This window comes from Heteronotia binoei, chromosome 7 (genome assembly GCF_032191835.1).
Source record: "Heteronotia binoei isolate CCM8104 ecotype False Entrance Well chromosome 7, APGP_CSIRO_Hbin_v1, whole genome shotgun sequence".
Classification (NCBI taxonomy): domain Eukaryota; kingdom Metazoa; phylum Chordata; class Lepidosauria; order Squamata; family Gekkonidae; genus Heteronotia; species Heteronotia binoei.
Genome location: NC_083229.1, coordinates 83,840,243 through 83,862,415, shown reverse-complemented (window position 1 = coordinate 83,862,415; position 22,173 = coordinate 83,840,243). Strand labels below are relative to the sequence as shown.

General features: G+C 41.8%; 1 protein-coding gene across 4 annotated transcripts in view; it reads left to right on the top strand.

The window, feature by feature from the left end:
• Positions 1–22,173, top strand: part of DLGAP1 (DLG associated protein 1) — a 456,386-nt gene that overhangs the window by 264,033 nt on the left and 170,180 nt on the right. For all 4 annotated transcript variants that reach the window (XM_060243934.1, XM_060243935.1, XM_060243933.1 and 1 more), the window contains one exon: positions 13,850–14,064. In XM_060243934.1, coding sequence (XP_060099917.1) covers positions 13,850–14,064 — 215 coding nt within the window. The remainder of the gene's footprint in view (positions 1–13,849; positions 14,065–22,173) is intronic.

Sequence of the window (22,173 nt, the reverse complement as noted above, 5' to 3'; positions counted from 1 at the left end):
CCCGCCGAGGCAGGCTCAGGGCGGCTTACAGGACACTAAGGGTATCTGGCCGTTTTCCCTCTTGGTGGGTGGAGGAAGATGACAGCAGCATACGAGAACAGGCCAGGGGAGGGATTAAAATAACCTTCCCCAATATCATAGCACTAATCCAAATTTCCTCAATATCCACAGCTTTAAAGAACCTTGGGAGACCACATGTTTAGGTTAGGGCTAGAACTATGAGCTGGCATTATTTCGTGGTGAGGAAAATGTACTCTGTACCTACCTAGTGACACTTAGAGCAAGGTTATCATGACCACTGGTGGGGAAGTTGGGGTAGGATTGCCAGCTCCAAGTTGGGGAATCCCTGGAGATTTTGGAATAGAGCCTTGGGAGGACAGGGGTGCAATGCCATAGAAGCCACCCTCCAAAACATCCATTTTCTCCAGGGGAACTGACCTCTGTAGTCTGCAGATGACCTGTAATTCTGGGGCGATCCCCAGGTCCCACCTGGAGGCTGGCATTCTTAACTTAGAATGTTCCTCATTCCCTCCCTCCCCCTCTGTCTGCCTCCTCACTTGGCCCAGGCAGCAGCAGCCGCTCCCTCTTCCTCCTCCCCTGCCCACTTCCAGCCCATTGAGATACTCCTTTATGTTCCTCCGCTTGGGGGAAAATTAATGTATGATAATAGTATATGTAAGTGAATTGTCATATGTTGTGTAAACAATTTGCTTTTATTATTGTAATGTTTGTATTTTATGTTATGCTATGTGAGCCACCCTGAGTCTGCTTCAGCAGGGAGGGTGAGATACAAGTTAAATAGTATTATTATTATTATTATTATTATTATTATTATTATTAATCTCCCCTCTGTTTTTTTTTGTTTATTTGTACTTCTCATATTTTCCCACAAAGCTGGGGTATTCCCTAGATCTTCAGAAGAATACCCACTATCTATACCTGGCTTCATTCTTGGGGATGATACAATACATACATATTTGGCATATGTGTTAAGAAATTAAGTTTTTAGATTATAGAAAACAGTTCATCCATTTTATGAATGAGAAGTACTGAGGTTGAGTGTCCCCAGTTGGAATGAAAGTTAGTGACTCCATATCAGAAAATTCAGCTCCTCTGACTGAGGGCCAAACATACACAAATGCAATCTGTGAGCTCCAAGTGGGAACTCCATTTAAAAGTACGATTTGTATCATGACCACAGTGCGGGAGAGAGGCATTCCGCCTTCCCTCTTCCCATGTTCCCAAGCTGAAATGGTGCTCCTAATCTGAATTAGGCCCCAACAGTGCTTTCCGATAGTGTCCCCATTGAGAACTCACAGATGCAATATAGTAGCAAGTCCCCATGGTGGACTGGCATATGTTACAATGTAAATTGGCACTGAGTTGCTATGCTGTTTTTTTCTGGCGGCTTCATTCTGGTGGCTGGATTGACACTTTTTGTTGACTGTAGCGTTGCCAATTCTGGGTAGGCAAAGGGATGGAGTCTTGGGAGAGTGAGTTTTAGGGAGGGAAGGGATTTCAGTGGATCATTTTCTCCAGGGGAACTGATGTCTTTTGTCTTGTCTGAAAATCAGATATAATTCCAGGAGGTCTCCAGGCTGCACTTGACGGTTGGCAATACAGGGCAAGCAGACTTGTAGCATGGAGTCATATTTCATGGAGATTAGAGGGCTGAAGCGAGGGAGGGCATAGGCAGGGAATTTCTGTACTTCTCTTAGAAAATTTAGTCTGGATTCTTCTGAAAGTTAGAAAACCATAATCTACCACCCTATACTTTCAAATAATGTCCTGTGTGAAGATGAAGAGCAGAAAATCACAGTTTGGATTGCCAGGGCCAATTTAGGAAATACCTGGGGACTTTGGGGGTGGAGCCAGGAACTTTCCCACTTCCTAAAAAAATAAAAATACAGCAGTATAGTTCCCCTGAATTCAGACTTCATTTCTTCATCCATTTGTTTATCTTCAAAGGCTTTTCCAACAGATGCACTTCCACTAAATGAAAGTGAAATTTGTCATACCCCCCAGAAGTCCTTTGCCATGACTTTATTAAGGGGCACACACATACATACACACACACACACACACAAAGCATCCAAAATAAATACAGTTTGCAAGCCCACACTTTTGTGATCTCACTGGGGCAATCTACTCATGGGAGTTGTTGAATAGAACAGTCTACTGTATTTCAACCATCTTTTTCAGAGTAACACAGGAAAACAAAAGTACTGAGCAGAGTAGTCTAGGAGTGGAGTTTTCCTGTATCCCATACGCTTGTTCTGTTTACTCTTTACTATCTATTTTACTGTGCAAATGACTTCTGAAATAAATGCAAAGCAAACAGAGGGACTGTGCTCTCTTACTTTCTCACAGCTTCACAGACTCACTGGGAAGAGCCACATGGCTCTCCCTGCTCTCTCCAACTTACTCTCATCCAGCTGTCCTCCTACTGAGATTTAAAGGCACACACACCTTCCAAAACACAAGCAGTTTCCACGTTTCTTCTAAGCCTGCCAAGATCTAAAGGCACATGGTGGCTGCTGGGACGAGGCTTCTCCCTGCCAGCCATCTGGCTGCTGGTGGTAAGGAGCCTGCAAAACCAGGGGATCCCCCACCAGGACCTGGGGACTAGCAAGCCTAATCACAGTACTTTTTAAATCTGAATTATCCATTTGCTGGAAGCCAACTATAGAAAATCTGCCACTCATCTTTTTTGAATTGCCTTAATAGAGAATTCTTTTGCTGATGCATAGCCTTTGGGAAGACATGCTTTTTGTGCCTATTATGTATACATTTTATTAAAATGTATTTGTATTGTATTTAACAATTTTTATATTACTAGTCCTGGAAATAGTCATTATGACTTCAACCAAGAACCAGACCAAAAAAATGTTACAAACTGTTCCACTGGTTCATTGAGAATCTTAGTTTATTTGGATCCCTTTTGTCATTTTGTGATTTATTTGCATTCTTTCATTATTTTAGTGATGTAACTTTTTAATGTTGACTCTCAATGTCTATAATTATCCATTGTCATTAATTAAGATTAAAGTACTATTGTGGTTTAAACTACAGGTTTACATACTTATAATTTTTAGTACAATGCATGGCAGAAACTGATAGATAAATAATGTCTCATTGGTTATCATAGAGCACTAAACAATTTGCTCTAACTTCTAGCTATGATACCTTGCCCTGAACTGTTAATATTGATATATAAAGGGCTATTCAAAGATATAGGTCAGGTGGACTGGGTAGAAAGTAGATCAGGATCTCAGAAGGCAAAATTAATGTTTTCTAAGAACTACAAAAGCTACTGTAATAGCAATGCTGCAATTGGAGACATTTCCTAACAGCCCCTTCCTCTTGATAATGATGCAGAAAAACTGTATTACCTTTTATGGGATATGAGAGAAAGGAGAGAAGGATTGGAAAAAGGAGAGAAAAGGAGTGAGAGAGACAACAATAAAGTCTAGAAAAGGCCTTTGACAGCTGTTAGCACTGCCATTCTCCAGGTGGCAGCTGGAGATCTCCTGGTATTGCAACTGGTCTCCAGGTTACAGAGATCCGTTCCCCTGGAGAAAATGGCTGCTTTGGAAAGTGGACTCTATGGCATTATACTGAACTGAGGTCCCTCCCTTCCTAAAACCCTACCCTCCTCTCAAATATCCAGGTATTTCCCAAACCAGAGCTGGCAACCATAAATCCTGTAGAGGCCCATGTGTGGTTCTCATAGTGACCTGAAAGAGAGTTGTCATAATATTGAAACCAAGCTAGTGTCTGTAATTTAAATTCAATGTGCTAGGAGAGCTTGGAAAGAAGAAACTGGAAAAGTTATTGAACTTGTTTATGATGGAACTGGCAACTAGAGAAATCAGGTTAAACATTAACGAGGGTTGCCAAGTTCCCTCAGCGTGAGGAGGACCCCCCAGTTTCTGGTACTCCCCACCCCCACAGCTGCCCAGCAGGGGAGAGTTACCACCCCAAATGCAACAACATTCCTATGTCACCCAGAAGTTGTGTGAGGACACTGGTGATGTCAGGGAGCAACACTCTAGTTTGGGGCAAAACTGGTAGAATTAGCTTCATGGCATGCTTCTTCCCTCCCCTCTCTCCACAAGCCCCCCCCCCCCAGCTTGTCATTCAGACCTGGCAACCCTAGTTAACACTCTGTAACTAGTTTTTATTAGACCATACTTGTTGATGTTTCACTGCACCATTTTGTGCTAACAAAAACCTTTGCCAAGTTCCCTCAGCATGCGGAGGACCCCCCAGTTTCTGGTACTCCCCACCCCCACAGCAGGAAGGAAGGAAGGAAGGAAGGAAGGAAGGAAGGAAGGAAGGAAGGAAGGAAGGAAGGAAGGAAGGAAAATAGATGGGGAGGGAGGGAAGGAGAGGTGGAAAGAAAGCAACTTGAACTTTAAATGCATTCTTCAAGCTGCTGGTGGCTTGGTTTGGAGAAGTGATTTAAAGAGACAAATGCCTTTTTCAAGCTGGGTGATGGGATGGTGGAGGTTTTGAGAGCCACACAATATGTGTGAAAGAGCCACATGTGGCTCCTGAGCCACAGTTTGGCCACCCCTGCTCTAGAGTATCTTCAGCACTTTCCACCAGTCCTGGTTATCAGGGATGCTCCTCTTTGATATTCCTACCAAGCTGTGTAGGCATCCTGGGCCTAATGCCTATCCTTATGAGACACACTTGAGCTGAACTTGTGTTCAGATTATCATGTAAAGTGTTCCACCCATGTTATCCTCAGTCAGCCACAATTCATAATTGTCAGGCATTCACACAGATCCAAGTGGGCAGCCATGTTGGTCTGAAGAAGCTGAACAAAGCAGGAGTCAAGTGGCACCTTTAAGTTTTATTCAGAACGTAAGCTTTCATGTGCTAAAAACACACACTTCTTCAGATGGGATCAGGTATAGTGGTATATACCTGATCCCCTCGTCTGAAGAAGTGTGTTTTTAGCACATGAAAGCGTACATTCTGAATAAAACTTAGTTGGTCTTAAAGGTGCCACTTGACTCCTGCTTTGTTCAAAGGCATTCACACAAGCCTTTTTAAATTCTTGGTCACATGAATTAAGAAGTTCATAGTTTAATAGCAATCATATATATCCAGGTGGGGTAGCCATGTTGGTCTGAAGCAATAGAACGAAGTTTGAGTCCAGTGGCACCATTAAGACCAACAAATTTTAATTCTGGGTAAAAGCATTCACACAAGAGCTTATAGCGAGAATTAAACCTAATTGGTCTTAAAGGTGCCACTGGACTCAAAACTTTGTTCTATAGTAATCAAATATGTGTGCCTTAAATATATTTTGGCATATCCCTATATATATTTAAAATGTGAATATGAGCATTAGGCATAAATTGTACTGTTTATTGGGGTGAATGATCATATATAAATGGCAATAGATCTAGCAAGAAGTGAGGAAATGAATGGTGTTTGTATTGGTACATGAAGGATTGCTTAAAAACCCTAAGTTGCATTTGTTTGAAGATCTGCACAAAGGATTGTTCTTCATTTGTGTGATTTCATTCCATTAAGTATTTGCATACTAATAAAAAGCTCTCCTTAGAAGTCTCCTGCTGTGAGTGATGGCCAACCACTCCCCCCTGCAGCCCTAGTGTTTACTTCCAGGAGTCACCCACATTTGCCTTTGCAAAGCCCACAAGAAGCTTTAATGTTCTTAGCTGCAAAACCCAAAACAAAACTGAGATGAATAATGAATTTATTATGCTATAAAGACAATCTGTTTGCTTTTTCGGCTTACCAGGTAAGCTCACACCAATTATAAAAAAGGGATTTTTTTTTTAAATTAAAAAAAATCTTTTTTACAGCAATTTTTAAAAATTGCGACCAATTTATTTTACATTTCATCCAGCATGCTGAATGTGTGCTGGAATATAAAGAACTATCACTTTATTGTGTTCAATTATTTGCTTTATTTTTTCTTTATTTGAAGATTTATACAGTTATGTTCTAAAAACTAAATGATAAAGAAAGGCTACAGTAATTTTTAGATAGCTAACTACTTAATAGATGTTTTAGCAGTAAACCCAAGTGAATTAGATGAAGGGCAGACCATATTCCTTGTACAGCTAAATATTATTAAGGGACTAATTACTGACAATATGTATTTCAGTCAGTCATGTGTCTATTGTGTGAGCACAAAACATAATAAATAACATTTAAGTACAATGTGCAGAATTTCCTTTTATGGTTTTCATGCATGTAAGCTGTTTTATAGATCTTCAGTGCATGTTTGTATGAAAGAATTTTTCAGTAGCTTGCCAAGTTTCTTATAAGAAAAGGTGAACTGTTTTTATATTGAGTCAGACCTACTGGTTATACTAAACTGTATATTAGCATTATCAATTCTGCACTGAATTAAAAACATCTACAAGAAGGCTGCACATCAGTTTATATTAATGATTGCTTAGAAAGGTAGATTAGTCTCAATATTGTTGGATTTAACAAGTCTATGATTTAAACAATGTTTTTATTAAAGGGACAGTATTCATTTCTGAAAAAGTACTTTTTCCTCCCATGCCTCATAATCTTTATTTCTCTCAGCAAAAATATAGTGCCCTCTTGTATAGAAGGGTGATTTATTTAATTCATACTTTAATATAATATTATTAACCTTTGTTAATATTAATTAGAAGTAAGGAATATTATTATAATTGCAGAAATATGAATTTGCAGTTAAATGGTGGATTGGTTTACTTATTTGCCCTTTAAAGCAGCTGTCAGTATCTTAAAAGGTCCAAAATGCAAAGGGCCAAATACAAAGACAAGTCAGTGGCCAGGACCTGAAGCCTGATCCAGGATGAAAACTGAAAATATAGCTGGATTCAAGAAAGCTGTTGTAGATGGCTGTAGATTCTTTTGGGCAAATAAGCCAATGTGTTGAATTGGTGGGGGGGAGTATGGGATCAGCCGACTGCTGTGATGCCTCTAATAATAACTAGAAATTATACAGCCCTTCCCAGTCATTTAAGAAATATTCCTGTAGAGCTAACTGGCAAACCTATTGAGTGAGCTTGAAAGAACATACAGAAAGAGGGACCCTGCATCTGTGGATGAAGTGTAGCATATTTTGTTATGCTGATTAACAACATTAGGTTACCATATAAACTGAATCCATCAAACCAAAGATTATTGAAGAAGGATAAATGTTAAGAGCTGAGGTGGTATCCATCTGAGCAGAGTACAGCATCTCATAAAACCAGGCACTTTAGAGCAGTGATCCGCAACCCTTTTGGCACCAGGGACCGTTTTTGTGGAAGGCAATTTTTCCACGGACTGGAAGGGGGGAAGGAGGGGGCGCGATGGTTTCGGGATGATACAATTGTGCACTTTATTTTGGTGTGGTGGTTAAATGTGCAGATTCTGGGAGAACTGGCAGCTGCTGGAATGGCCTTGGGTCAGCCACAGCTCTCAGAGTTGTTCTTGAAAGGCAGCTTCTGGGAGAGCTCTCTCATTCCCACCTACCTCACAGGGTGTCTGTTGTGGGGGAAGACAATAAAGGAGATTGTGAGCTGCTCTGAGATTTGGAGTGGAGGGCAGAATATAAATCCAATGTCGTCGTCTTCTTCTTACTACATTGTAATATATAATGAAATAATTATACAACTCATGACCCAGCTGCTAACAGGCCTCAGGCCGGTACTGGTCCATGGCCCAGGGATTGGGGACCCTTGCTTTAGAGGACACTGGATTGCTAGGCAGTTTGAGATAGTAAATACAGGTCACAGATTACATTAATGATCTTGAAAGCTGTGTATCATAGGAAAGTGGACGGTCATTGAGTCTTGGATGGATTTCCAATTCATTTTAGAAACTAAGCCCAAACCATCTTTCTATACTACCAGCAGAGGCTTCCAGATAAAAGCAACAGGAATGATCAATAGTGGTTTTTTCCTTGGATGGAGCTCTTTTTTGAGAGACAGAGTCTTTGTATGATTTTAAAAGGAAGGCTTTGTGGATGAAGTTGCATATTTTGTTGGGTTGATAATCAGCTCCAGGTTGGGAAGCAAGGGATTATAATAAAAATCGCTTTATCTAGTATGTTTTGATAGGCTGCAGTGTTTAGTTGATTATTTTGATCAGGTGGGAAAATGTTTTCAGTCATGTCAGAGTTTTTAACATTTTGAAATTTTGTTTACAAAAACACAAGTGGCAACCTTCATTATCATGGGACAAAATGTCTCTTCTACAATTGGCTTTTCCATATGCACATTTTCGGCACTTCACTTGTAAGTTCCTGTTGCTTGGAGGGAGGGTCTGTTCTGCAAATGTTTTGCTCCCTCTAGCGGTTGATTTGATATTACATCTGTGCATATCCAGAATAAAAAACCTTCAGTTTAAAACTGCAGAGAAATATGTCAGACATAAACTTATGTAAAATCAAAGCAGGAGCAAAACATGTATAGAACAGAATGAAACCTGAAAGAAACAGGAATTTACAAGCAAAGAAAACAAGAATGCAGAGAATCCCATTGATACCTGCTTGTATAATCTCAAAATAAGACACCCTTCAGAATTACTGCATTTTGTATATGCAAATATATGCAATTTTTGAATACATCAGCATTATAGCATTAACTGATTGAAATTTATGTTTGTTTATTTCTTTCTGTATGCCATGTGTCTCCCCAATGGGACCCTAAGTGGTTTACAACATTATCTCATTTTTGTTTGTATCCTCATAACAACCCCGTCCAGACAGAACCTACTTTTAGGGGAATATTATACTCTCAGTATGAACTGGTTACATGCCAGCCATTCAAGTAAACTTAATTCAAGATTATTTTAATTTGTGAATATTACAATAGGAAATATACCCTGGAGATTGTCTTGAATGAAGTGTAGAACCAGCGTGTAGGCCAAAGATGTAGGTGCTTCTGATGATTACATCATCTGAAATTCAAAGGGACCTGCCTTGAATGGCTTTTTTGAAGCTAACAGGGCAGCTTCGTGTTCCACTGCAACCACACTAATCCTGTCACCTGCTGTTTCTCTTGACAAAACCTAGTTCAACATGTAAGAACATAAGAAGAGCCTTACTGGATCAGCCCACTGCTCCATCTAGTCCAGCATCCTGTCTAACACAGTGGCCAACCAGTTCAGACAGAACCTACTTTTAGGGGAATATTATACTCTCAGTATGAACTGGTTACATGCCAGCCATTCAAGTAAACTTAATACAAGATTATTTTAATTTGTGAATATTACAATAGGAAGTATACCCTGAAGATTGTCTTGAATGAAGTGTAGAACCAGTGTGTAGGCCAAAGATGTAGGTGCTTCTGATGATTACATCATCTGAAATTCAAAGGGACCTGCCTTGAATGGCTTTTTTGAAGCTAACAGGGCAGCTTCGTGTTCCACTGCAACCACACTAATCCTGTCACCTGCTGTTTCTCTTGACAAAACCTAGTTCAACATGTAAGAACATAAGAAGAGCCTTACTGGATCAGCCCACTGCTCCATCTAGTCCAGCATCCTGTCTAACACAGTGGCCAACCAGTTCCTCTGGAGAGCCAACAACAGGTCACAGAGGCCAAGGCCTTCTCCAAGTATTGACTCCTGGCACTGGGATTCAGAGGCTGACGGCCTCTGAAAGTGGTCATTTTATTTTTAACCCCTTTCCTAATAATCCCTAACATAGAGTTTGCCATTTTCAGTGCTGCTATAAAATATCTGGGAACACGGTAAGTAGCAAAGAAAACTTTCCAGTGTGGAAAGAAGGTATTAATACTCATTGATTAATGTTTGGAGCCAGTTACATTCCACTTTTGAAAGCATCCAGCTACCAATGGGGACAGACGATGTCAATTGAGGATTCCCAACTCTTGACAAAGTGAGTCTTTGAAATGGCTTTAATCAATTTCCCATTGGGTTCTTGGTTCCTTGTCCTTCACATGTCTTGTTATTTTCTTGGAAGTCTGGATGCAGTGTGTTCTTGAACTACAGAAGAACCAATTTGGAAGAGTTTGTCCACTTCACAGACTGGGCAGACTTGTATGGAAGGGCTTGTTAAGCTTTAACAGTTGTTTGGAATGGACTATATACTGTTTGCTGCGTTGTACTTTTGAACCGAGTGACTTGTATTGAATAATTTGTATATATTTCTAGTCATAGACCATATAAAGCACTGGTACTCAGATTAAGCTATTATTCTCAGTATAATATTTTTCACAGTAGTTGGGCTTATTCTAAATTTTCAGTGATGTAGCACACTGGGTTGACACAGACTGGAGCCGTGGTCTGTAAGCCTGATCCATGCCATCCCATCAACATGGACCTCCGACGACCATCCCAGGATGTTCATGAGATCCATTTCAGCAAAGCTTCCAAAAGCTATTTAAAAGGAACATGTTCCCTTTAAATAGCTTCTGCAAAGCTGTGCAGCGCAAGAGTGAAGGCCAAGCAGTGACTTCACCTACTTCTGGGTTGGTGAAGCTGCCATTCACTTCATTAACATGCCACACAGCTTTGCACAAAGGCCATCTAAATTTTAAATGGCTTTTGTAAAGCTGCACAGTGCACAAGTGAAGACCAAGTGGCAACTTCACCTATGTGGAAGTGGGTGAATTCACCTCTTACCTTCACTGACATGATGTTTGGCTTTGTACAAAGACCATTTGAATTTTAAATGGCATTTGCATAGACCAAACAGACTATGACCTGGTCTCTTAAATGTAGAAGTTCAGGGGTCCATAAACCCCATGGACCTTGAACCTCCATGGTCCTAATATGATTTTTTCCCCTTTCAGTCTTAGCAAGTTCAGACCGTATTAGCCTATACATGAAGACAGGATTTTTTTTGTTTGTTTCAGTGTGCATCACCTTACACTTACCATCATTGTACTTAATTTGCCACATTGTTGCCCATTTCTCCAATTTGTGGATATCCTCCTGGAGCTCTTCACAGTCATCCTGGATTTTCACCATCCAGAATAATGTTGTGTTAGTTTCTAACCTGGCCACTACTCATCCCTAGTTCCAGATCATTTGTGACCAAATTAAATAGTTCCACCCCTCAATCCTTGTAGGACCCTATTGCTTACCTTCCTCCATTGTTCCTATTCTTTCTTCCTGTCACTTAACCAATTTTTTATCCATAAGAGAACCTGTCCTTTTATCCCATGACTGCTAAGTTTACTCTTTGGTGAGGTAACAGGCAGAAGCCTTTTGAAAGTCCCAGTATGTAATGTCTACCAGGTCACTGTTATCTACATGCTGGTTCATTTTCTCAAGGAATTCCAAAAGGTTAGTGAAGCAGGACTTTTTTTTTCAGAACCCATGCTGATTTTCCCTCAGCAGGCTGTGTTCCTCTGTGGCTAATAATGCTATATTTTATTATAATTTCTACTAATTCTACACCATCATGATATAGTGGTGAAGAGTGGTGAACTCTGGAGAACCAGGTTTGATTCCCCACTCCTCCACATGCAGCTGATGGATGAACTTGGGTCAGTCACAGTTCTCTCAGATCTGTTCTCTCAAGAGTAGTTCTTGAAAGAGCTCTCTCAGACCCACCTGTTGTAGGGAGGAAGGGAAGGATATTGTAAGCTACTCTGAGACTCTGAGTGAAGGGTGGGGTATAAATCCAATCTTTTCTACTTCTAATTTGCCAGAGATATACATTAGGCTGACTGGCCTGTAATTTCCTGGTTCCATTCTGGACACTCTTCACAGTCAAAATTGGTGTATTATTTGCTATCTCAGTCTTCTGGCACAGCATCTGTATTTAGTGGTAGGTTATATATATATGGGTTAGTAGATTCCCTAAGAACTCACAGGTATATGCAATCAGGACCTGGAGACATCAGTTTTTAATTTCCTGAATAGGTCTGGAACTTCATCTCTCATCAACCTCAATTTAACTCAGTTTTTCAGACTTCCTTCCTGAAAATAGTGGCTGCAACATGGCATGAGTACATGCCTCACACTTTCCACAGTGAACATAGAAGCAAAAATTCACTGAGCTTCTCTGCCACCTCCCCATCTTCCTTCAGCAATCCTTTTTTTCTTGGTCATCCAAAGGCCCCACTGTTTCTCTGGCTGTTTTCCTGCTCTGGATATATTTAAAGAAATGCTTATTGTTTGTCTTGATTCTTTTAGCCATCTGTTCTTCAAATTCTCTTTTTGCCTGCCTAATTATTGACTTACATTTCTTTTGCCAGAGCCTGTGGCTCCTTCTGTTCAATTTACTGGGCCAGATCTTCCACTTTTAAAAAGTCTTTTTAGGTTTTTTTTAAGAGGTCTATCGTGGAAGCCTGTATTTGAATTAGTTTTCATTTGATCTTTTGTAGTGTCTCCTTAACATCCAGTAAGCATACAGTTATAAATATGCTGTTTGGTTATGAAAATAGTATGTTTTTTCTAGCTTATCTTGACTTGCACTTGATGGTAATCAGTGGGAACACTGACAGTAATCATTTTCGGCAGCTAGTGGCAGCTTACACCCTCCTGCCTAAAGGAAGAAGTAATTGAAGAGAACACGTGTCTCTAGGTACTTGCCCGTAGGTTGAGATTAGAAGGACCTGGCCTTCTCTGAGTTCTTGCTTTATGAGATGTGAGGCTGGTTAATGTATGAGTGTGGACTTTTTTTCACTTGTGACCAGGTTTTGGAGAATCAGGCCTTGTTAGCTCTCATTCTTGGCCTTCCAGAGGTTAGACAAACGCATTTTATTTTTCTAGATCTTTAACTGGGATTTTTACCAATTTCTGCTTTGATTCTTTATTGATGTTATATTATGCTTTTATAGGGCTGCCAACTCCCCAGTCCGGGTGGGGAATCTCCTTCCCGGGAGGTTCTCAACCCGACGGCCCACATTGGGCCAGCAGGGGGAACCTCCCCCAGTGATGACGTCACCTGGAAGTGATGTCATCAAAATGGCGGCGCCCGTGTGGGACAGCTCTAGGCATTTCCAGGAAAACTCTATGGTTTTCCCAGAGAATCTAGCCATTTGGGAGGTTAAAACTCTATGGTACTTTTGCACCATAGAGTTTTAACCTCCCAAATGGCTAGAGTGTCCGGGAAAAACATAGAGTTTTCCCAAAAACACCTAGAGCAGCCCCGCACAGGTGTCGCCATTTTGATGAAGTTACTTCCAGGTGACGTCATTCATCTCACACTCACGCAATGCGTGCGCGAATGTCCCCCGCTGGTGGGTGAAGAGGACTTGGCAGCCCTATGCTTTTATCTTCCTTGCTGATGAAAATTTTCATTGCTGCCACTTTTTTGTTATTGCTTCTGAAGGGGGGGGGGGTTGAAATGTTTAGCTGTTGTTAGTGGTTAGTCTTCTATTTTATTGTTTTACGCTGTTTGCTGCCCTGAGATCTTTTCTAGAAATACAGGATATAAATGGAATAAATGAATGTTTTCTGAAGTCTTGAAGCTATGCCAGAAAGAGAGAAAATGGATTGGAGCTAGCTGAAGAAGAATACTGAGTGGTTAATGCCCAGCAGAAGCAGTTCCTAGGATGATGATGTGCAGGGCTGATGTTGCTTTGGGACTAGGCTTGTCTTCATGGGTATTTTGCTATCACTTGTATATTTTAAAAAAAAATTTGTTACAAATGGCATAACAGGTCTACAGAATTCTTTCTTCACAAGAAAACTTCTTCATGCATACAGATACTTCCCCTGTTCCTTTCTTTCATAAAGAAATGCTTTATATTCTGTGGGGCATCCCCATTGTGCAAGGTCTGGAGTTAAGTTATGCAAGTAACTAATCTTGCTTGCACATTAGCTGTGGTTTCTAGATTGTTATTAAGTAGAGAAAGAAGATGAAGATTGGATTAAACTGTGTGTTTGTCTTGTGATATAGGTTCCTCAAGATGAATGGTCTGGATATACTCCACGTAGCAAAGATGATGAGATTCCATGCCGGCGGATGCGGAGTGGCAGTTATATCAAAGCCATGGGAGATGATGACAGTGGGGATTCTGACACCAGCTCAAAGCCATCTCCAAAAATTGCTGCACGAAGGGAGAGCTATCTCAAGGCCACACAGCCATCACTTACAGAACTCACCACCCTCAAGTAAGACAATTTTAATAATGAGCCATGATTATAATGCTTAGGACAGGATCATAAATAATTCTGCACTTGTACTTGGGACTGACCAGGAGGGAACAGGGACATACTAATTCTAGTTGTGATTGTATTTCCATATGAGTGCAACTATTTCATAATTGGGTCTTATGTTTACCCACTGACTCCCCATTTCTGCAAGGAGATTCTCTGCCATTCTGAAAACCATATATGCAATCTATGTGTATTAACCCAGCCAGTAGCATGAGTAAAAAAAATTGAAGTTAGCTCAAGTTCCACTTTTTCTTCTAATTCTGGTAGGCCTTAACACTACCAATTCAAGTTAATTCATTATCTTTGGGAGACAGAGCATGGCAATTTCACATAATGGTTTCCTGAAGAGTATGTGGATGATGAATGTGTTTGTTGCACTCATGCTTTATACTGAAAATGTACATTTGAATTATCTTAAGTATAAATCTAAACAAGCTGTGTTTATCATTTTATTGTTCTATTTTTAACAGTGACAATTCTGGGTACAATGAACTCATTGTATGTACTCTCTACTAGAAGTTTATTTATGTTATTTCCATTTATTTGAGTTTTTATAGTCCACTTTTCTCACTGAAGGCAGATTACACAATGTAAGTCATTGCAGTAGATAAGATGAGACATTTAATAATCAATGTACTAGGGTTGCAGAAATCTGAAACAAAACATAAATATAACATACGTTAACACGTTTTAAGAGTGCAGAAAATGATATATAAGTAGAACACTGAGGCAGAAACTTCAAGAATAAAACAGTCTTCATACCTTATACCTTGGCTCTCTGCTTCATCCTCTGTCATCTAAGACACTACTTATTATTTGTGGAGAGAGGTCTGTGGCATGCAGGCAAGACTTAAGGAGTAGGAATAGCACTTCAGTTATATCCACTGCTCTTTAAAACTGCTCAGTTGCTTGGTTTACATTTACAAAGTGTGCCATAAATCTGTGTAGAGTTTCAAAGTCTCCACAGATGCTTTGTCAATAAATATAGCAAGTCTTTAGCACATGCTCCAGATACTAGAAACTACATGGCTTGAATTTGTCCAGGGACTGATGGCTATCAAATCCAGCAAAAAAACAAAAGTTGAACGTGGAGATTATATAATTACCACAAAAATAATTACAAAAATAATCACACTGGGAGAGGGAAAGGGAAACACTGACAAAATATGAGCTGTATTCTTTTGGTTTGTATGTATGATGCAGTTTGCCTAAATAGTGCTTAAAATAAATTCTATTTTTATTTATTTATTTATTTATTTACTTATATTCCACCTTCCTGGCTGGTGGCCCAGGGAGGATCACAACAGGAACATTAAAACAGTTATAATAATTAAATAGTTAAAACACAATTTTAAAAAAGCAGGTATCACTAAAAACAGAAATATAATAATCTCAGTAGGTGAGGTAGCTAGGTCATAACCCAAATTATGGAGATCTTCTAAGTCTGGGCCATACAGAAATGGAGAGGTTCAACAGGGAAGGCTGAATAATTGGGCACCCATCACCTCACCCAAAAGTCTGGTGGAATAGCTCCATTTTACAGAAAGCCCTGGTCCTGGTTGAGGCTAAGCAGATGTCCTTTGGGCTGGGGACAGCCAGCAAATGTTGGTCCACTGAACGTAAGAAAGGGAAAAGAAGAGATTGAATTTATATTCTTCCCCTCACTCAGTCTCAAAGTGGCTTACAATCTCCTTTCCCTCCCCACAACAGACACCCTATGAGGTAGGTGGGTCTGAGAGAGCTCTCAGAGAGCTGCTTTTGAGAGAACAACTCTGTGAGTACGGTGGCTGACCCAAGGTCACCCAGCAATTGCATGTGGAGGAGTGAGAAATCAAACCTGGTTCTTCCAGATTAGAGTCTGTGCACTTAACCGTTATACTAAACTGGCTCTCCAGGGCACATGAGGGGAGAGATGGTTCTTCAAATATTTTGGTCCCAGGTTGCATAGGACTTGTTGCATTAGCTGGAGTTTCTGGAACAGCCTCAAGGGTAAGCCCACGGAGAGCAAGTTAACAATAATCAGTCCTGGAAGTGACCATTACATGGGTCATTGTACCCAAGTCCTGGGGAGAGAGATAGGGAGCCAGCTGCCAGATCCCCCAGAGATGATAAAAGACAGACCTGGCAACTATGGTGAATTGGGGCTCCATAGAAAGGATGCAAGATCACACCTAGGCTCCTTTGGGTGGGGGGAGACTTCTTTCATGTCATCATCAAAGATCCCCTGGTATAGCCCAAAAACTCTCCTGTTGATCTCAAAGAACAGGTCTTCATATGCAGCTCCAGTAACTTATTCGCAAAGCTTCCTGAATTCACTAAGAATGACCTATTATGCACAGGTATTTTCCCTCACTTTTGCTATGCATTTCCAATTTGGTGTAGTGGTTAACTGTATGGACTCTTATCTGGGAGAACTGGGTTTGATTTCCCCACTCCTCCACTTGCAGCTGCTGGAATGGCCTTGGGTCAGAAATGGGTCCTGCAGAGTTGTCCTTGAAAAGGTAGCTTCTGTGAGAGCTCTCTCAGCTTCACCCACCTCAGGGTGTCTGTTGTGAGGGAGAAAGATAAAGGAGATTGTGAGCCACTCTGAGATTCGGAGCAAAGGGTGAGATATAAATCCAATTTCTTCTCCTTCTCTTCCTCCTTTATTCTGCATTGATTTCCTTCCCTTCAGCACTCAGTTCACTTTCCAGTTGCTGTTACCCCAGGTTTTCTGGAAGTGGTTTTGTTTTGCTTCTGAGCCAGTGGTAATTTAAAAACATACAAATTCCCCTGGATTTCCCAATCCCACCCCTTTGCTGCCCCTCAAAGGCCACTCCCTTGCCCACATTCCTCCCACTGTATACCTTCTACCATTCATCAGTGTGCAAGCTCCATTCATTACCTTTTTCCTTGTTTTAATTGTAATTGGGGTTTTTTTTTACAAGTGGCATTAGTTGAGTGATATAAGACTTTCACTAGTCTTGGATTGCTGAGGGGGGAGAAATTAGTAGGGGTGTGCAGTTTTTTTACAGTATCTTTCAGTTTGGGTCTATTTTACCTGGAAAAAATTTCAGGGTTCCCCAAAAAACCCCACATCTAAATTACCAGTGTGATATTCCAGGTTCTTTCAGAAATCCTGGAATTTTTCAGGTCCAATAAGATCTGAACTGAAAAATGCTGGTAAAACAATACCAGCCCAATCCAGGGGTTGGCTTAGCTTCTTCTGCAACCCATTTTAAACAAAGCTGCAGAGGAAGGCAGCACAGAACTGCATTGGCAAGGAGAGACCAGCTGGGTTGCCCTCTCCTGCTGTCCAGTTTAAACCAGGTGGTAGGAGAAGGCAGCGCAGAGCTGTGTCTGCAGGGAGTGATGAGCTCCCTGCAGACACAGCAATCCCAGCTGAATTGCCCTCTCCTACTGCCTGGTCTAAACCAGGCGGCAGGAGAAGGCAGCACAAAGCTGTTGCTGCAGGAAGCTATCAACTCTCTTCAGGCACTGTGATCCCAGCTGGGGTGCCCTCTCCTTTAGGGAGATTGCCACATTGGTCTGCATACCCCATGTATCAACTTTGTTACATATTTTATGTTATTACATATTTCCTGTGTGTAACTCTGCTATATGATAAATAAATGGTCAATTTCAGGGTTGCCGGCATTCCTTTGTGTTCCCTTTCATTTAAAGAATTGAACCATGAGGATTTAAATGGAAGGCGCTTACTTAATGATACTGCGAAGTTGCAATAGGGCAATTGTGAAAATTTTAGAAAACCTTTGTCCATCACCCTCCACACATCACAAGTGATGTTCCCACTCCAATTAAGAAAAACTCCATTTTTCTTGTTGTAGATGCAGAATAAATACACAGGAGAAAAAAGAATGGTGCTTACAGCAGGCACAGAGGCAGTCAAGGCTTTAAGCTCATATTCTCTGCAGTAAGCTGTGCGTGTGTAATAGGCCAACGTATCCCACAAAAGAAGTAATTGAATTAATACAGCATTACTGTGCACTGACTGCGGTGGGGGGGGGGGTGTTTGTGTGTGAATTGTTCTGCACTACCTTGCACAGCCTGTTTTAAAAATGTACAAATTAGCCAGAGGAGAAAAGAAATCATGTTTATCTAAAAGGGAATGAGCAGAATTCTTTCCCCCATTATTTCTTTCATTGTGCAGGATATTTTTTCCCCCATCTCACAATAAACTGAGCCCTATATACGTCCAAAATCCACAGTTTTTTCCACCCACATACAGTTGTTCATGTTCATTCTCTTCTGGGCAGAGGGTGGGAGGAGAGAGAATTTTATCATCAATGTTTCTTTTTATATTAGTAGCAAGGTCTGAAAATCAGAGAAGCATCATGACCACCTTATACAAGAAGCTTATTTTCTGGTTTCTTCTTTTTTTTTCTTGTCCTGTCTTGCAATCTCCTCCCACAAGCTGTTTTCCATGCCATGGTTTCCATGTGGTTACAGAACATGTTTTGAACGTTGTGGTTAAAATTCTGAATAAAACACATCTTGCTGTGATCATGAAATCCACACCTCCGCTGCTCTAAACCCATTATTCTACTAGGAAGTGAGATGCTGTTTCTTCATTTGGCAAAATTTCCCTGGGGTTTTTTCTTAATATAATGTATAGGGAAACAAAGCTCTTCTTACTGGAACATACATTTCTCCCCAATACTTAAAAAATAAATTACCTTGGAAAAAGAAAACTATCATGATTTTAAATAGATGAGAAAAGCTTGTTAACTTGGTTTAAGAAAACTGTGACCCAAGCTATAGTTACATGAATGATGGGCAAGATCAAGGCTACAGGGGCAAGTGAGTAGATCTGCCCAGATCTCCCTACCACCATCTCTCCATCATAAAGCAAGAGGGATTGGTTAAGCATTTTGCAGAAGGGGTCATTTGAGGCAGTGCCGCATTTGAGAAGTTGTTAGTGCTGGAGGAGGAAAGGGAAGACTCAGATTAAAAAAAAACACCCATCCAGCCATGAAGTTTACCAGGTTGCTCTAGTAATTCCAGATGGTTCTCTATTCCAGATCATTTAGATATTTAGTTAGAATAATAGCATATGTTTCAGTACTCATCACTTGCTGCTTACTGCCTTATATTGTCATGGCCCCTCACTGTCAGTAATCTTTTATGTAAACTAAAGGATTCCAAATGTTTAGGATTACTTCACAGGGAAGACAGTTTGAGGTGGTTAGTATGATGGACCTTCATTCCATGCATATCTGGTGATGTGAGCTTTGACTCACAAAAGTTTATACCCTGGAAGATTTTGTTGGTCTTTAAGATGTTACTGGACTCATATTTTGTTCATAAGGAAGATGCATCCATTCCATTTTCTCTGCAATTCTTATTTATTTTTATTTATTTATTTATTTATTTATTTATTTATTTATTTATTTATTTATTTATTTATTTATTTTTGATTTATATCCTGCCCTACCCCACTGAAGTGGGCTCAGAGTGGCTCTTCTCACTCTTCTCACTCCCCTCCCTCTTCCCTTAGCAATTCTTGTGTTGTCCAAGAGTCCCACTGCCTCCCTGAATGGTTTGCAGTTTCCGATGGATTTTTTTTTTAAATGGAAGCATCATCCAAAAACCCCTGTAACTGTACTGCCACTGCCTCTCAATGGGTTTACCCAAAAAGGGCAAGTTTGCCAATACGGCCAGGTCCAAATGTGTTTTTTTGAGGGTGAGCCACCATCTCCTTAATGGGTGTGGGGTTAGGGTTATCTTAATGTTTGTAGCTGGAACCTGGATATTCCTTCTCATTCACCTAATTAGAGAAGGGTGGGATAAAAATCTAAAAGATAAATTACACACACCAGGAGGGGGAGTGGGCCACACTTTATAGTATTCTGGAAACCAAGACACTTTTTTGAGTTCTCTGTTTCTGAAATGTAAGTAGTAAAGCCTGGTCTCCATAGAGATGCTGCTGTATCTCTTGCCCAACAAAATGCCAGCCTATACAGATTTAAAATATATTTTTCCTCAAGGTTTTTTTGCATGGGTTTAAACATGGACATATACTTGCCCCCCCCAGTCGGAAAGAAGAGACAGACACAAGGTGTTGGGTTTAAAACCGGGCCGCTTTATTGAATAATTAATTAACCTGTAAACTGGCAGGGATGAGACCTAACCAGGACAAGCCTTGGGGTCACCCCCTGATCCCGCCTTGTCCAAAGGGTGAGCCACCCTGCCCCCAGCACAAACCCGCCGTATTCGGGTTGTAACTGAGCGGCCAGGACCCCAGCCATTCTCCACCTGGGCTAGCATCAATCCCCCATGGAAAGATCCGCCCAGGTGAGGCTCTCCATGATCTGCATTCCCCGCACTGAGCCGTGTAGCCCATCTGCGGTTCATACAGACCACCTGCACCAATGGTGCTAGGCCATAGGAGCTCCCCTGCAAACCCTGTGGCCAAAACATCCTCCAGCCACCGCCAATGCCAAGCCTCTGCTTAGGCATTAGCGCCCCAACGGATGGCCCAGAGCCGACCGCAAACCCTGCCGTATCTCTTCTAAAAAAGGCCCGGTTGCCCAACTCTGAAGATGAACCACATCCAGCCTATACAGGTCGACATCCTCAACCCGCATGGCCAGATGAGGGAGAAAAATCCCCAAGCCATTCTCCATGGCTTTCTGCAGGGCCCTATTGGCCTTGCGCCTAGCGCGCTCTATCCCACCAAGTGAAAGGGCACACCTCCAACTGCCTGACAATATAGCTGACAATACCAGGACCAGCCAAGAAGGACAAGCCCTGGGGTCACCCCTTGACCCCACCTTATCCGGGAGGGCGAGCCACCCTGCCCCCAGCACAAGCCCACCGGATTCGGGTTGTTGCTGAGCGGCCAGGCCCCAGGCCATTCACCACCTGGGCAAGCATCAATCCCCCATGGAAAGATCCGCTCGGGTGAGGCTGTCCCATGATCTGCAGTCCCCGCATTATAATAATAATAATAATAATAATTTTTTATTTCTATCCCGCCCTCCCCGCCGGGGCAGGCTCAGGGCGGCTCACAACATAAAACATACATTACATCAATTATACTTATAAAACATGGTTAAAACAATTACAGAGTATTAAAATTAACATAACAGTATGGCGTTATAAACAGGTTTCAATAAATTTCAGAAGTAAAAACATTTCAAGAATAAAAGCATTTCTAGCAGCATATCTAGATTTGTCACAGTTTTCCGCTAGTTGAAGGCCATCTTGAAAAGGTGGGTCTTACAGGCCCTACGGAATCCCTCTAAACATCGTAGGGCCCTCACCTCCTCAGGGAGTTGGTTCCACAGTAATGGAGCAGTAATAGAGAAGGCCCGGTCCCGGGTGGCTTTCAGTCTGGCCTCCCTTGGCCCAGGGATATTCAGCTGGTTTTTCCCAGATGACCTCAGTGCCGTGTAGCCCATCTGCGGTTCATACAGACCACCTGCACACTTGGTGCTAGGCCATAGGTGCTCCCCTGAAACCGCCCAGGTGAATGACCAAGATGTGCGGAGGAGGTGCCCTCCTCTCTCCGCACTACAATGGCCTAATCCCCCCTGCACTGCACCTTGTAATCCATACTCAAATGTCTATGGGAAAGGAGTCTAACTGTACTGGCTATGGTAAGGGGGGGAGGCAATGACCCCACCCCCGGGAACCACTCAACCCCCCCCCCAAAACTAAGCTTTTGCCCTTTGTAGACCGTAACTTTTCGGTCCCCACACAAAATGGCCGCCGCAAGCACTTTCCCGCTCAACTGCCGCCCCACCAATAATTGAGCACCATAAAATAGCCACCGCATGTGAGCCGCACGCTACCGAGCCCGCGCGTATCACCCAGTCCCACAGGGACGAAGAACTGCCGCTCCTCGCTCCTGCTGCACACCGGCCGCTTGCGCCTCAGCCGCCGCCAGCACCACAAAGCCGCATGCGCTCCTCCGACCCTTTGACCAGGTCGACGACGACGCACCACAGCCTCGCGCTGCAGAGACCAGCCGCACGTTGCTCTCCCTCAGAGAGCCAAACAAGACTGCCAGAGCTCTGGGCGGGGTTGGGGCTTATATAGCCCCGACGCCACACCCAGAAA